General features: G+C 62.5%; 1 protein-coding gene across 1 annotated transcript in view; it reads right to left on the bottom strand.

The window, feature by feature from the left end:
• The window catches only part of Lpcat1 (lysophosphatidylcholine acyltransferase 1), a 36722-nt gene extending 22871 nt beyond the window's left edge, over nt 1–13851 (bottom strand). Inside the window, exons 1-2 of the mRNA XM_090332154.1 lie at nt 13715–13851; nt 374–516 (exon numbers count right to left, since the gene is read on the bottom strand). Coding sequence (XP_090188280.1) covers nt 374–516; nt 13715–13837 — 266 coding nt within the window. The 5' untranslated portion in view covers nt 13838–13851. The remainder of the gene's footprint in view (nt 1–373; nt 517–13714) is intronic.
• Between the last annotated feature and the right edge of the window lie 2112 nt (nt 13852–15963).

The following is a 15963-nucleotide window of genomic DNA, read 5'->3' as shown; positions in this document are numbered from 1 at the left end:
TAGTTAACCAACAACACCGCCCACCACCGAGAGGCGTTCCTGCTGGAACTGCCGCACTGAACACCTGGGGACAGGCTACTTTGGCCCCCTGCACTCATGAGGGCCAGGTGCCTCTGTTGGGGGACACTGTGGCAATAGTCTGCCTGAAATCCAGGCCGGGGAGGTCTGGCTTCAGTTCACAACAGTGGCCTGGAGGGAGAGAGGCCCACCACGCTCGGGGGTCACAAAGATCCAGCAGGAGGAGGGCACTGAGCCTGGACTGACGGGGGCAGGGGGCGGGGGACACCCCCTGGACCACCGTCCCTCCGTACGAAGCGCACAGCTGCCTGCGCTGCTGCCGCCCCGGGCCAGGGCACTGCCGAGGCTGACTTACTTCCGCCACAAGGCCAGGGGCTGCTCGGGCTCCTTGTCGGCAGGCCCCAGCGAGGACACAAGCGCCAGGGGCCAGGCCAGCAGCATCATGAGGGCCGCGACCACAAGCCGGAGGGGAAACAGCGTCAGCGTCATGATGGCCACCTGTGGAGACAGGACAGCGGCGTCACTGCGGGACTGCAGAGCTGGGCACAGCGGGCGGGCGGGGCCTCCCCAGGCGGGACTGCAGAGCTGGGCACAGCGGACGGGGCCTCCCCAGGCCAGCTCTGAGGGCCGGGTGGAGAGCACGGCTGAGCTTCCTCTGTGTGTGCTGCAGGCGCTCTGACCTGGCACCCAAGATGGAGCCCGGGTCCTACGCCTTGCCGCTGTTTCCCGTCAGTCTCACTCATGGGGATGTGAGATGGTAGGTGACTCCAGGCCACCATGTGATAGGCAGCAAGGGAGCAGGGGTGGAGCTTGCAGGACCGGGCATGAGCCAGAGGGGCAGAGTCAGGGTGGCTTTCTAGCCCGGGCAGGCCTGGGGAGGGGGCAGTGGCCAGGACACAGCACAGGGGCTGCTCTGGCCTCAGGTCAGTCCTGGAGGAGGGGGTGGGGCAGGATGGCCACACTGATGGGAGATTTTACACGTGTGCACCACAGCGGCTTCCGGACTCGACCCACACGCTCTGCACGAGGGCTCGGCAGTCAGTCACTCGAGACCTCGAAGACTGAAGCAGTCGCCGGCCGTGTGGAATGCGCCAGCCCCGACTTATCTGCGGCACCCAGGTCTCACCTCTGCAGGTGAGAACTCACCGGTGTGCCTTACCAGTTGTGCTTTCTCTTGGCTTTAGTGGCGAGCAGGGCTGGAATTCATCAAGTACCTCTCCTGCATCTGCTGGGTTCATTACGTACTTGTGCTCACGTCATCTGCTAATGTGGTGGCGCACGTGGACTCTGCCTCACTAACGTGCACTGACTGGTCACAGAGCCTCGGAGCTGCCTGCTGAGCCTGGTGCCAGGGTCAGCCAGGCCTGTGGTCAACCCCCCTGCGGGCCCTGCCATCCCCTCACACCCCCACTGGGGGGTTTGTGGCTATGGTCTCGTGTTTCTACAGTTACCATTACAGAGACCACACTTTACCCGGGGTTCACTCGGGCATTATTTATTCCACGAGATGCAGCCCACCAGAATTGCCCTCCATTCCGCGTTCAGACACATGACATTCTCCTTTTTCCCCTGCTGTCCATCATGATGCAAAAAGACTAAGTGGAAGAGTCTAGAGACAAATCATTCCTAGGATTTAAACGGCACCTGTCTGCCCCAAGTATTACACAGAAATGTCATGGCGTTAGCTCTGTCCCAACAGGATGTACAAGCCTGGAAGACAACTTGGTGCTTGGCTCCGAGGCCTTGCACATCCCCGGGGGACATGATGTGGGGAACAGGACCCCACAGTCCTAGAACACCAGGCCAGCCCTGCCCCGTGGCGGAGGCAGCATGAGTCCCAGATGCCAGGGCCTGCTCAGGTAGGAGCAGTGTGTCCACGGCTGCCCTGGCCTCTACCACGCTGGCGCTGGGAGGTGGAAGCCGTTCACAGCCGGGGGGACTGGAGGGCCTGCAGCTGCTCTCTGCCCATCTGACTTGCCCAGACTCAGGTCTGCCCAGCTGGAGGCCTGGCCCCTGGGCTAGGCACCCTGCCCTGCAAAATTCTCTGCTGAAGGTCAACTAGACAAACCACCTCATTAAACAGCATCTGCTAATGCGCCCGAGAGATCATCTGGATTAGATCTGGAGGTGGACTTTCTGTCCTAATCAGGTAGCGCCCTCTTGGGGAGGGTCTGAACCTGAGGCTCTCCAGTGAGGCAGAGGACAGGTCAGGGCAGAGAGTGGGGAAATGCTCAACATCTGCTACACTGGAAAACAGGACGTGCCAGGACCAGCTTCCAAAAACAGGGAAGTGGCCTGTACTTAGGAAATGCCAGCCCTTCCTGGAAACAGCAGCATGGAAGAGCCCTCAAGTCAGGACAGGGGGTCTGGGCATCAATGGGCCGGCGCATCCGATACAACTCACATCTACGAGCAGGTGTACACACTCACACATACTCCAACCTCTCCATGGTTCCTAGAGGGTGAAAAACCCGTTGCTGAAGGTGAGGCTTGGCCTGGCACTGGTGTCAGGCCACCTCTCCTTTGAGGGCTGTACTGCTGGCACTGGCCCAGACAACAGGCTTCTTGGCTTTGGAGACCAGCACGAGTGACCAAAACTTCACGTGGCCTTGATAAAATGGGTCCAGGAGAGACCCTCCATCTCCCGCCACTGGAGCAGATGGTCTGGAGACAAGCTCCCGAGGTAGGCCTGCAGGGGCCAGAGACCTATAGACCCCAGCTTTCAGTGATATGAGACCTGCACTGGGGCTGGGAGCGTAGCCCAGCGGTACAGTGCTCGCCTAGCACGCGTGAAGCCCCGGTTCCATTCCTCAGCACCACATGCACAGAAAAAGCCGGAAGTGGCGCTGTGGCTCATGTGGTAGAATGTTGGCCTTCAGAAAAAAAGCTCAGGGACAGTGCTCAGACCCTGAGTTCACGGCCCAGGACTGGCCAAAGACAAACAAAACAACCTGTACTGTGATGGTTGAGGAACCACCTATCTGAGGCTAAAATTTGTCACAGCTGTCAGCCAGGCAGGGTGGAAGAGAATGCGGTTGAAACGAACCCCATCAGCCACGCACTGGCAACTGCTAAGTCCCCAGAGGTCCTGAACCCGCGGGGACACATCCACGGGGCAGCGTCTGGGGAGGAGGCAGCCCTGCTGCGGTGGCATCGATCTTCTGGCCCTGGGACAGTGAGGACAGATGCTGCTGGGCCTGGAGCAGTGAGTGAAGGCACCGAAGGCAGCCAACGCGTCAGTCACCCCGTCACTGTGGAGCCATCAGCCACTGCAAGGCTGTCGGCACCCGTCACAGACACGTCCTAAGGGAGGCCAGATTCCTGGAGTGCAGTGGAGTCTCGTCTCTACCCACTGCTGGAGCGCGGGCAGGGATGCAGTCTCTGGTAGACAAGCACATCAAGCAGGCCCAGGCTAGGCAGGTGTTCAGAGCTGCCGTCTCTCCAGCCACACGCTGGAAAGGAGCGTGCGGGCAGCCTGGCAAGAGGCCAAAACGTTAGAGATGTTTGCAGTGAGAATGGATGCCTGGTACCCGCCATTAAAGCAGCCAGACTCAACGTCAGTGGCCCCAAAGCTGCCAGTGCAGACGTGAGTGCCAGCGGCCACGGAAGCAAATCTCAGCTCAGTGAGCCCCAGGGGCCCCTGCAGAAACAGGCGCTGATGGGTGAGAGGGCGGGGGAGGCCACCCGGCCAGCACAAGCGGCTTGCTGGGACCATGGGAGGCCCTGCCTCTGAGCACTGCCATGTCAGGGGACCTGGCACCCTGAACTAATAATGAGCAATCTCTGGATTCGAACTGTGGGCTTCTCTTTTCAGTGACCTGAGTGCCAACGCCAAGGGGCCATGCCAGGGCCGGAGGCTCCCAATGGTTTCCCAGTCCAGACACCAAGGGTGGGGGTGGGGGCTGGGAACCCATTGGGGGACAGGATTACGGGACAGCAGGGTGGAAAGACGCATGCAGCACAGCACAGCACAGCAAGCTTGAAACCACCCCTAAGTGAGCCGAAGCTGGCGCCTGGTAAACTGGTCTCCTCCTTCCATTGTGGAGCCTGCCTGCCTGAGGAAGGGAGGCAACAGGACCCCCTTGGGAAGGCGAAAGTGCACCCCAAACCAGAGGGAATGCAGCCACCACAATGGGCCTGCGTGGCTCCGGGCCAGTGGGGAGGGGGGCTGCCTAGCACGGGGTCTTCTTGGCATACCAATTCCTGGACACACGTCCACCTGATACGGCTCCCACAGACACCATGGCCGGGCTACCCAACAGCACAGCCAGCCAGCACCTCGACTGGCACTGTCCCCCACCACAGCCCCGTCCCCGCAGGGCCCCACAACAGCACCCAGTTTTCTTGGCACCCATCTCTGTTGCCCCATCCCCACAGAGGCTGCCCAGTCACTCTTCTTTTTTCCTTTTATTTGCAAGTCTGAGAACTTGAACTCAGGGCCTGGGTACTGTTTTTGAGCTTCCTCAAGGCTAACTCCTCTACCACTTGAGCCATAGCACCAGCTCCAGTGTTTTCTACGTACATGGTACCAAGGAATCGAACCCAGAGCTTCACACATGCTGGGCCAGCACTCTAGCACTAGGTTACACGCCCAGCCCCCAGTCACTCTTCTTCCCCAGAAAACCTGCCACCTCTACAGCCTATGCCGGGCTAGAAACTGACAACCAAGCCCTAAGTGGATCTCTTCTGCAGCCCCCTCTGGGGCCCGGCCCCTCCGCAGGCGTGGCCCCCTCATCCCCTCATGTAATGTGCCCTCAGATGCCATCTCAAGATGCCAATGCCTGCTCCTCTTTACCTCTTCTATCTTTCTCACCAACTCCTGCTGGCCTCATCTCCAAAACAAATCCAGAACCAGGCCTGAGTCCGGCCTCTGGCTCTTGGATCTGAGGTTGTTACAAATGGCTGGGGGGGGGGGGGAGGCAGGTACTTCACAGACCCTCCAAGGGGTAGCAGTGCAACACATAGGCACCAAATGAGAGCCAGGTGCAGGGTGGCCTGGACAGAGGTCCTGTTAGAGGCCTCATTTCTGAGAGGAAGAGACCTGAGGTTGACACAGTTGGAGGGGCTGGACAGAGGCCCCGCTAGAGGCCTCATTTCTGAGAGGAAGAGACCCGAGGTTGACACAGCTGGAGGCCGGCAGCTTCTGGAACCTTGCTGTCCTCAGCAGCCACACGAGGGGCTGCTCAGCGGCAGATCCCCAACCCCGGAGGCCAGGGGTGTGGGCTTCCCCAAGGGGATTAGACGGACAAAACCCTGCAGCGACCCCCCAGGGATAGGGAGGCAGGAAAACTAGCCCAGGGTCCCACACACCCCATTACTGATCAACACAGAGTGAGGTTTGCATGACTCCTGACTTAGAATGAACACAATACCTTCACACTGGGAACTAATGACCGATGTCCTCCCAGCAGGGCTGGGGTAGAAGCTGGGCAGGGCCCGAAGGCAGGACACGAGGACACTAGTTTCCGTTCCCTGTAAAGCAAACAGGTTCAGGAAACATCATAATTCTCACAGGCATCCTTGGCTAGAGCTCTGAGGTTCATTCTTTAAAAAGCAGCCAGCCCAGGCCTTTGGACCCACCAGCTGCCCAGAGCCTGGCCAGCCCTGCAGAAGCAGATGGACAAGCCAGCCAGGTGCCAGTCCAGGCCCTGGGCCTGTCCCCATTCGGTTACACACACAGCACCTCGGGGCCCACTGCAGGCAGCTTCTAGTCGGAGCAAACCGGCACCCTCGGCATTAGCTCTGCTGGCTACCGTGCCAGGAGCCAAGGGGCGGTGCCGGCCTCTGGCATCTGAGGCTGCTGTGGAAGCCTCCCCTGGTCACACACAACAGCTCTAACACCCACTGGACCCTGTGAAGATGAACCTGGGCGCTCGGCCCACCTCCTGGTGCCCAACCTGCAGCAGGGGCTGATGGTAGGCTGGGCGTCACATCTGACGGGGCTCTGCCAGGTATTTTATGGGATACTTGTAGCTTTCATGTGACTGTTTACATAAATCCTCTGTCTAAATTTCCCTGGGGTCTGTTATTTTCTGGTTCACAGGTGAACATCAAGTGTCTGGCCTCACATCTCCCCTGTGGACGGGAGAGCTCTGGAGCCCGTGGACACCCACGAGGGAGAACGGTGCCCACCAGAGAACATTCCCCGGGCCTATGCTATCTATAAGTGCTCCTTGGCTCTCCCACTCACATCTAAAATTAAATATAGCTTTTCTAACGTGAAGCTATTTTTTTCTCCCAAACCTTCAGCCAGCCCCAACTTAGCCCCTGCCTTGGCACGGGTCCACAGCAGTCTCAGCCCAATCGGAGATGTCACCTGTAGGATGCCATCTCTGCTGGGCCAAGTGTGCAGTCTGCCCTGGAGGCAGGGGAGGGATCCTAACCGCAAGGAGATGTCCACAAAGACTGCTGGGTTTCTGCACAGTCTGAAGCCAACGAGTGGACTGTGGAAAGCGAATGGCCAGGGTGCTGTGCGCTGTCCGTAGCCAGCCGCTGCTTTGGGACCTAAAGGCCCATGCCAGGACTGCCCACCCCTGACTCTGGTCAGGCTGCCTCCTGCTTCGAGTTCAGTCACTACTTTGGGACCTAAAGGCCCATGCCAGGACTGCCCACCCCTGACTCTGGTCAGGCTGCCTCCTGCTTCGAGTTCAGCTGTAGTAATCTCTTCTGGTTCCAGGACTCCTGCCCAAGGACCAGAGAGCTCCGATGTGAAGTCCAAAAACACACCACACTACAGCTGAGATGAGGGCAAGACCGCCACTCTATGTGCCACCCAACAACTCATAAGACACAGGAAAGGGGAGTGTGAGTTTGGGACTGGGCATGCTCCACTCTGGGAATAAGACTCAGATCCCCCCAAAAATGGCGCAAATCCCTCCCTAGGGCATCAGGGTCTGGGTTGCAGCTGACCTGCGTCCTGGGGCACCTAGGCCTGGGGCAGCCCTCCTGGAGTTACATCCCATGCACCTGCCCCCTGTGCAGACCAGCCCAGGATGCTGCTGCGTGCAGGCAGAGCTCAGACAGAAGCCTTTCTGCCAGGTGCCACCTGGCTACCTGAGTCACAGGGCTGGCACCATCCCCAGGTACCCCCGCCCTCGACATCACAGGAGACCCTGGCTTTGTCTGGAAGTACAGCCCAGTCCAAGGGGATGAGATGGGAGTGCAGGGGTGAGGCCTGCTTCTGCCTGGAAGTCACAAGCCAGGCAGGAAGGCTCCGTCCTCTCTCACCAGGATCAGAATGTCCCAAGTGCCACCCTAACAGCAGTCATCCCAGGGCCGGTGCTCTCCCTGAAGGAAAGGAGCTAGTGCAAACACCAACTGGCAGAAAAAGGCCTGCTCCTCCGGGCCCCACAGCCAGGTCAGTGGGGCTCCTGGTCCTGAGGGGACAGTGGATTCCACTGTCACCCGCAGAGATGTGGCTTCAGATTCCTGCTCAGAAGTGGCACCATGCCCTTTACCACTGGTGACAGGTCCAGGCAGCAGCGGGGTCCCTGTGAGGCCCAGCTCAGCAGAGATCTACCCCCCGGGGAGTCCCTGGTGGCTTCTCCAAGACCTGGTCTGTTCAGAAAGAATCCTGAAGAATCCTGGGCCAGAGGGCATTTTCCCCTGCTTTCATTTTGTAAGAGCCAGCAGACCTAGGGTTAAGAACACTGCCCGAGACTGGATCAGCTCAATTCCATGGCTCCCCAAGGGCTTAAAGTATTTAAAATTGTTTAGCTGTTGTTGTTTTAAGCCTGTATGTCAAATACTTCCTAGGGAAAATAAACTACTACTCAAGGGCTAAATTGCTAGGATTTGAACTCAGGGCCTTGTGCTTGCTGGGCTGGTGTGATCCCCATTTCCAGCACTGCTAGCTGCTAGTTATTTCAGACATGAAGTCTAGTGAACTTTTCTGCCTGAGCTGACCTTGAATCTCCAGATCTCAGCCTCAAGAGCAGCTAGACTGACTGGCGTGGTGTCACACCTATCTTATGACTTGAAGAGTAAAATACAAACCCAGGAAAGGCACTGTCCCAGGCTCCCGCAGGCCCAACCCCTGCAGCACACCTGAGGCTGAGCTACAGCTAGTTCCTTAGCCTTCCCTCATGGCCCTGGGTGTACCTCCGATGCCACCAGAGGCCCAGGGGGCCAAGGTGGTGTGGAGAAGTGTATCAGTAGTTTAACACAGCACACATGGGGTTACCCAGGCCCACATGAGTGCCACCCTGAGACACAGATGGCGCAGGAGTGAGCTGGCTGGCTTTGTCATGGCAGAGGGAAGCAGCAAGGGCAGACTCATTCAGGTGGTCCTGGCAGGACCTGCTCTTGACACACACCATGTCGCACAGTCTCCCCAGTCCACAGCTATCCCACAGGGTTGGGGGCATGAAGACAGCAGAACTCTAGCCCTCAGCACAGATGAGTGTGCAGTGGAGGGGCTGCAGGAAGAGGCCCCTGGGTCACAGGGTCAGGCAGGCAGGAAAATACAGTTTGGTGGAAGTCTGGCCTGACAAAGCCAGGCAGGGAGGCCCAGGCCAGAGTCTCAAATGCCAGCTGTGAGTACATGCCCTACACTGGACTCTGGGGTCCAGATAACTCCACTGTTAGGCCCAAGGTTCGTGATGTTTAAAAATGGGAAAGATCTTTCAACTGCAAAGAAACCACAGCCCACAGGCAGAAACTATTTAGGTGGAAGGCAGGCAGGCAGTGATACCATTTCCTCAAGACCACAGTCCACTCAGAGCTGATACTATGTGCCCTATGTAGGAGAGGGGGCGAGAGGAGAGCCCTGAGCGCCCCGTGGGGGACAGCGGGCACAAGCAGAGCCCTGAGTGTCCCATGGAGGAACAGAGGGCACAAGCAGAGCCCTGAGTGCCCCGTGGAGGAACAGAAGGCACAAGGAGAGCCCTGAGTGCCCCGTGGAGGAACAGAAGGCAAAAGCAGAATCCTGAGTGCCCCATGGGGGACAGCAGGCACAAGGAGAGCCCTGAGCGCCCCGTGGGGGACAGCGGGCACAAGGAGAGCCCTGAGCGCCCCGTGGAGGAACAGAAGGCACAAGGAGAGCCCTGAGTACCCCATGGGGGACAGCAGGCACAAGGAGAGCCCTGAGTGCCCCATGGGAGACAGCAGGCACAAGCAGAGCCCTGAGTGTCCCATGGAGGAACAGAGGGCACAAGCAGAATCCTGAGTGCTCCATGGGGGACAGCGATCACAAGCAGAGCCCTGAGCGCCCCGTGGAGGAGTAGAGGGCACAAGCAGAGCCCTGAGTGCCCCATGGAGGAACAGAGGGCACAAGCAGAGCCCTGAGTGCCCCATGGGGGACAGCAGACACAAGGAGAGCCCTGAGTGCCCCATGGGGGACAGCAGGCACAAGCAAAGCCCTGAGTACCCTGTGGGGACAGCAGGCACAAGGAGAGCCCTGAGTACCCTGTGGGGGACAGTGGGTACAAGCAAAGCCCTGAGCGCCCCGTGGGGGACAGTGGGTACAAGCAGAGCCCTGAGTACCCTGTGGGGACAGCAGGCACAAGCAGAGCCCTGAGTGCCCCGTGGAGGAACAGAAGGCAAAAGCAGAATCCTGAGTGCCCCATGGGGGACAGCGGGCACAAGGAGAGCCCTGAGTACCCCGAGGGGGAACAGAAGGCACAAGCAGAGCCCTGAGCGCCCCAAGGGGGACAGCGGGCACAAGCAGAGCCCTGAGCGCCCCAAGGGGGACAGCGGGCACAAGCAGAGCCCTGAGTACCCCGAGGGGGAACAGAGGGCACAAGCAGAGCCCTGAGCGCCCCAAGGGGGACAGCGAGCACAAGGAGAGCCCTGAGTACCCTGAGGGGGACAGCGATCACAAGGAGAGCCCTGAGTGCCCCGTGGAGGAATAGAGGGCACAAGGAGAGCCCTGAGTGCCCCGTGGGGAACAGCGGGTACAAGCAAAGCCCTGAGCACCCTGTGGGGACAGCACGTACAAGCAGAGCCCTGAGTGTCCTATGGAGGAGTAGAGGGCACAAGCAGAGCCCTGAGCGCCCCGTGGAGGAAGAGGGCACAAGCAGAGCCCTGAGTGCCCCAAGGGGGACAGCGGGCACAAGGAGAGCCCTGAGTGCCCCGTGGAGGAACAGAGGGCACAAGTAGAGCCCTGAGTGCCCCAAGGGGGACAGCGGGCACAAGCAGAGCCCTGAGCGCCCAGTGGAGGAACAGAGGGCACAAGCAGAACCCTGAGTGCCCCATGGGGGACAGCGATCACAAGGAGAGCCCTGAGCGCCCGTGTAGGGAGAAGAGGCATAAGGAGAGCCCTGAGTGCCCCATGGAGGAACAGCGGGCACAAGCAGATCTCTGAGTGCCCCGAGGAGGACAGCGGGCACAAGCAGATCCCTAAGTGCCCCGTGGGGACTGTAGGCACAAGGAGAGCCCTGAGTGCTCTATGGGATAGCAGGCACAAGGAGAGCCCTGAGAGCCCTGTGGGAGGACAGGCACAAGGAGAGCCCTGAGAGCCCTGTGTGGGGAGAGTGGGAGAGAGAAGGGGCCTGAAAGCACTTACAGGCCACACGCCATCCAGACTGCCCTGATGGGAAAGGCCACAGGTGGGGCCACCAGACTGGCTGGATACCCGACAGAGAGAAAAGGCAGAGTCTGGTTTGACCCAAAGGGCTTGACCTGGGGAAAGACTGTAAAAATCACAGCTAAGAATGGAAAAAAGTACAAGACACCAGTCAATAGCCCTTTTCCAGGGTTTCTTAACACTTAGGCAAGAGCAGAGAAAACCTAGCATGCTTGTGCAGAGTCCAGGACCGGGGCCCTGGTTACTGGACATAGCCCACGGTCCCTCTGAAGACAGTGGAGTCCAAAACAGACGCAAACTGGAGACCAGCTCCAGGCGAAAGCCGGAATCCCAGCTGAGTGTGCAGTGAACTGCTATCCTGAGCCTGGCCAGGAGGGGAGGCACATGGACACTTCAATGTCAATGTCTCCTGTCAGCATTCTGGAAGGGGCCGCCCTAGTCAGTCTGGTGCTAAGAATGGGACAAAAGCTGGGGCCGAGGACCGCAGAGGAGGGGCTCAGGGCTCACGATACAGAGCTATCCTAAATTTGTTTTTAAAACCAGCACAAATGCAGTTCCGGCAATATTGAAGTGAGCTCGTCTTGCTCACAACACATAACCACAAGCTCACTTCTATTAGGACCAGTTTGGGCCAGGCATGGTGGAATATACCTATAATCACAGCTAACTCTAATGCAAGAGTGGAGAGGGAAGAGGAAGATGTTTGGGGACTGGCCCACGAAAAAGTTATCGAGAGACTCATCTCTACAAACAAGCGAGGTATGGTGGAATGGCCCTGGGGAGGCACAGGTGGACCAGCTTTGAGCAAAAGAATGAAGTAATGAGTAACAAAATAATAAAAGCAAAAAAAGGGCTTGAAGGTGTGGCTCAAGTGGTAGAATACCTGGCAGGTACTCAGAACTAAGCTGAAATCCTCGTCCTACAGCTTTGGACTTGTTTGGTCCAGTACCACCCAGGAGATGACACTGGGACCCCATGTCTACTGCGTCCTCCCCTGCCCCACCCCCAGGCACAGGGACCAGAGGCTGGGCCACACATATACCAACAGAGGTAGGCTATCAGATGCCAGGTTGTCGGGAGGTCTCCAGAGAGGCTGCGCTGCTGGCTGTGTCCTCCAGCCCCCTCTGCTCTCTTACAAATCTTCCACTGGGGCCCAGCTTTCCCATCTCCCCCGGGCCTGCTGCCTACCCACGGCCCCTCCAGAACTTCAGCCCTGAGCAGGACGTGGACTGCTTCTCCCTGCCCACTTCTGTAGCACACAGGAAACTGGGGGGATGAACAAATGGCTGGTCTATCTCACCGACAGCAGGCACAGGCCAGTCAGGAGGACATTAACTGCCAGGGGTGTGAGAGTCTGAGGCTATGTGCAAACACCAGCAAGGATGACTAGGAAACACGGGGCTTCCGAGTCACCAGGTCCGACTGGAGGCCTGGAGGCCTCCTTTGAGCCCCCGACTCTGATGGAGAACGGGCCTCCAGGGTGAGGAAGTGAACTTGGTGGTGAGACTTCAAAGCTGGGAAACCCCAGAGAAGGAGGGAAGTACTCCACACCAGGGCCCACAGAAGTCCCCCAAAGCCCAGGGGACAGCCGAGGACATGACCCGGAGTGACACGGGAGTGTGACTAAAGAACTTTAGCTGCAAGCACCAAGACTCAGCCCCACACTTCCCGGGCTTCACTGCAGCCTAGCAGGTTCTGCAGCCCACAGTGGGTTCTTCCTTTCGGATCTCAATGTGTTTGTGGCCTATAATCCACAGAGATGCTTAAGCGCCTCACTAAAGCCGTCGTGAAGGGCAGATGGGCCGCCAGGAGCCAAGGTGGCCTGCAGGGCCTTAATCCCAAACAGAGCAGCAGCCCCTCCCGGCAGGGGACATATGCTTGGCTGGTCTGGGCCCGCTGGGAACCTGGGCAGCTGAGTTTCTGAGCAGCCTTCCTGCTTCAGGCTTCACAACTCCTTTTCCTCTCGTCTGGGGCTTTCTTTTCGGAAAGCCAGCAGGTCCACCCTGGAGCACCTTCACAACACCTTCCAGAGGAGAGAGGCTGCCCAGGGCACAGGTGCCGGACAGTGAGGAGCCCTGGGTGTGCTCACAAGCAACCTCCCTCCTCACAGGTGACACAGACGCCTCAGCAGAGACAGCTCTGACACAAATACCCCAAGGGAGACAGAGGGGACCCTGCACAGACAGAGCAGCTCAGTGTCCAGCCCCCCTGAACCAGGATGCTGGCTAGGAGGGGATCTAGAAGAGCAGCCTCAGGGACACCCTAACCTGCCAAGCCACAGACCTGAGCCATGGCAGAGTGGGGTGGGGGCCCTGCTGACTCACCCCTGCCTGACCACCCCCCATGCACTTCAGGGGCAGAGTGGCCAGGCGGGAGGGGGGGGCAGTGTAACCAGGAAGGAAGGGGGCTAGGGTGACCAGGAGGGGAGGGTGACAGGATGACTACGAGGAGAACAGGGTTGAGTAGGAGGAAGGGAGGGGCCAGGGTGACCAGGAGGAGAGGGTGACCAGGAGGAGAACAGGGTTGAGTAGGAGGAGGGGAGGGGGGACAGTGTAACCAGGAAGGGAAGGGGACAGGGTGACCAGGAGGGGAGGGGGATGGAGTAAGAGGAGGGGAGGGGAGCAGGGTAGTCAGGGTGGGGGGGACAGGGTAATGGAGGCAGAGATGCAGGGGTGGGGGCTCCATCTTCCTGAAGGAGGTGATGCTGGGCCCCACTGGGAGGGAGAAGCAGAGGTGCAAAGAGGGAGGTGCCAGGAGGAGCGGGTGGCATGGCCAGGGAAGGTGGGCACAGGGCCTGGGCGGGAGCGACCTCCACACTCGGGGAGGGAGTTGGGGCTGGCTCCGGGGAGGGCAGGAGGGTGGCGGGGTGGCTGCGGGCCTGGGAGAGCGCGGGGGACGGGGTGCAGAGGACAGGGACCCCGGTGAGAGGCCGGCTGGGGGGCCCGTGACTTCCACAACTCCCCGGGCCAAGTTGTGGGCGGGATCTCACGTGGAGGACGCGCGGCCCGCGCCCGGGCGGCGGGCGGTGCGCGAGGCCAGCCGGCGGGAGGCGAGCGGGGTCCCGGGGCCGCCCCTCCGGACGGACGCGCGCCGGGAGGGGGCGCGGGGCCGGGGCGGGGGCTCGACCGGCCGGCCGGCCCCGGCGCCCCGCCCGCCGCGCGGAGCACCCACCTGGGCCTTCTGCAGGGCGCTCAGCCGCAGCTCGTGCACGAAGGGGTTCCGCCCCGGGGGCGCCGCGCCGGCCCGAGCGCCGGGGGCGGGCGCGGCCCGCAGCGCGCGGCCCCGCAGCCTCATGGCCGCCCGCCCGCCCGCCCGAGGGCGCCGGGCGCCGAGCGCGGTGGAGCGGGGAGCGGAGGAGCGGCGCGGCGCGGGCCGAGCGCGGCGCGAGCGGGCTGAGGATGCGCGGCGGCCGGGGATGCGCGGCGGGCGGGCGGCGCAGGCGCGGGAGGGGCGCCGTGACGTGGGCGGGGGGCGGGCCGGGGGCGGGGCCCGCCAGGGAGTGGGCGGGGCCTCGCGCTGGCCACGCCCCGGAGGCCGCTCCGCGCCGGCCCGCGCCTGCGCGCCCGGAGGATCCCCGCGGTCCTCGCCGCTCCGTCCCCGGGGCCGCCGGCCGGGGTCGCGCGGCCGTCGCGCCACCCGTCTTCCCGCCCTCAGTCCTCAGGCGCCCCGCCGCGGCACCGGGGGCTGCTCTGTCCTGACCCGGACGGCAGAGGCGGCGGGCGCGCTCCGGGACCCCGGTCCCCCGAGGGCGCGGCGGGAGCGGGGCGGGGGGCGTGGGCTCGGGCTTCCGCGGACTCGAGCTCGTGCGACCGCAGGGCGGCTCTGCCGAGGGCGGACCCCGGGTTCCCGTCCGCCTCCCCCCGCAGCACCCCCGACCCCGTCCTCCCCCCCGCAGCACCCCCGACCCCATCCTTCCCCCCCCGCAGCACCCCCGACCCCGTCCTCCCCCCCGCAGCACCCCCGGACCCCGTCCTCCCCCCCCCCGCAACACCCCCGACCCCGTCCTCCCCCCCGCAGCACCCCCGGACCCCGTCCTCCCCCCCCCGCAGCACCCCCGGACCCCGTCCTCCCTCCCCCGCAGCACCCCCGGACCCCGTCCTCCCCCGCCCCGCAGCACCCCGGACCCCGTCCTCCCCCCCCCGCAGCACCCCCGACCCCGTCCTCCCCCCCCGCAGCACCCCCGGACCCCGTCCTCCCCCCCCCGCAGCACCCCGGACCCCGTCCTCCCCCCCCGCAGCACCCCCGGACCCCGTCCTCCCCCCCCCGCAGCACCCCCGGACCCCGTCCTTCCCCCCCCCGCAGCACCCCCGGACCCCGTCCTTCCCCCCCCCCGCAGCACCCCCGGACCCCGTCCTCCCCCCCCGCAGCACCCCCGGACCCCGTCCTCCCCCGCCCCGCAGCACCCCCGGACCCCGTCCTCCTCCCCCCCCGCAGCACCCCGGACCCCGTCCTCCCCCCCCCCGCAGCACCCCCGACCCCGTTCTCCCCCCCCGCAGCACCCCCGGACCCCGTCCTCCCCCCCCCGCAGCACCCCCGACCCCGTCCTCCCCCCCCGCAGCACCCCCGGACCCCATCCTCCCTCCCCCGCAGCACCCCGGACCCCGTCCTCCCCCGCCCCGCAGCACCCCGGACCCCGTCCTCTCCCCCCCCGCAGCACCCCCGGACCCCGTCCTCCCCCCCCGCAGCACCCCCGGACCCCGTCCTCCCTCCCCCGCAGCACCCCCGGACCCCGTCCTCCCCCGCCCCGCAGCACCCCGGACCCCGTCCTCCCCCCCCCGCAGCACCCCCGGACCCCGTCCTCCCCCCCCCGCAGCACCCCCGGACCCTGTCCTCCACCCCGCAGCACCCCCGGACCCCATCCTGCCCCCCCCCCCGCAGTCCCCCACCCTCTCCCCGGGCCCTGGCAGGCAGCCTGGCAGGGCGGTTGGGGAAGGGTGGGCCTGGAGAAGGGCCCGCAGGGTTCCTGGGCTCTGGGCCTCCAGGGCCCCTCGGTGTGTCACTCATGGACCGGACAGAAGGTATACACGGTAGAGGTTCGCCCTGCGCTCTGGACCCTAGCGGCCGAGGGCAGCGGAGGCCAGGGCAGCCCCAGGAGCTGGCCCTGGACCCCGCCCCGGAGGACGCAGGGGCCCGCTCCCGGGGAGAATGGCCAGGCCTGGTCACCGGCAGATGTCCTTTCTAGATGACCCGACAGGCCTAGCTCAGGAGTGCTCTGGAGTTTACATCCTTGTTGAAGAGAAACCCAGAGGCTCAGCAGTGAGGGCCAGGGGGACGGCGGGGCTTCCCGAGTGGACCGAGAAAGAGCACCTCAGAGCCACCCCTGCGAGCTGGCCACTGCCCTCCATGGCCCTCGTCCCTCCGTGCGAGGGACCTGGCGGCGGTACCTACCTCCTCTCTGTGCCAGGAGCCCCTGGGAACTG

Source organism: Megascapheus bottae, chromosome 4 (genome assembly GCF_031878675.1).
Source record: "Megascapheus bottae isolate mThoBot1 chromosome 4, mThoBot2.hap1, whole genome shotgun sequence".
Lineage (NCBI taxonomy): Eukaryota > Metazoa > Chordata > Mammalia > Rodentia > Geomyidae > Megascapheus > Megascapheus bottae.
This window is presented reverse-complemented; position numbering and strand designations above follow the sequence as displayed.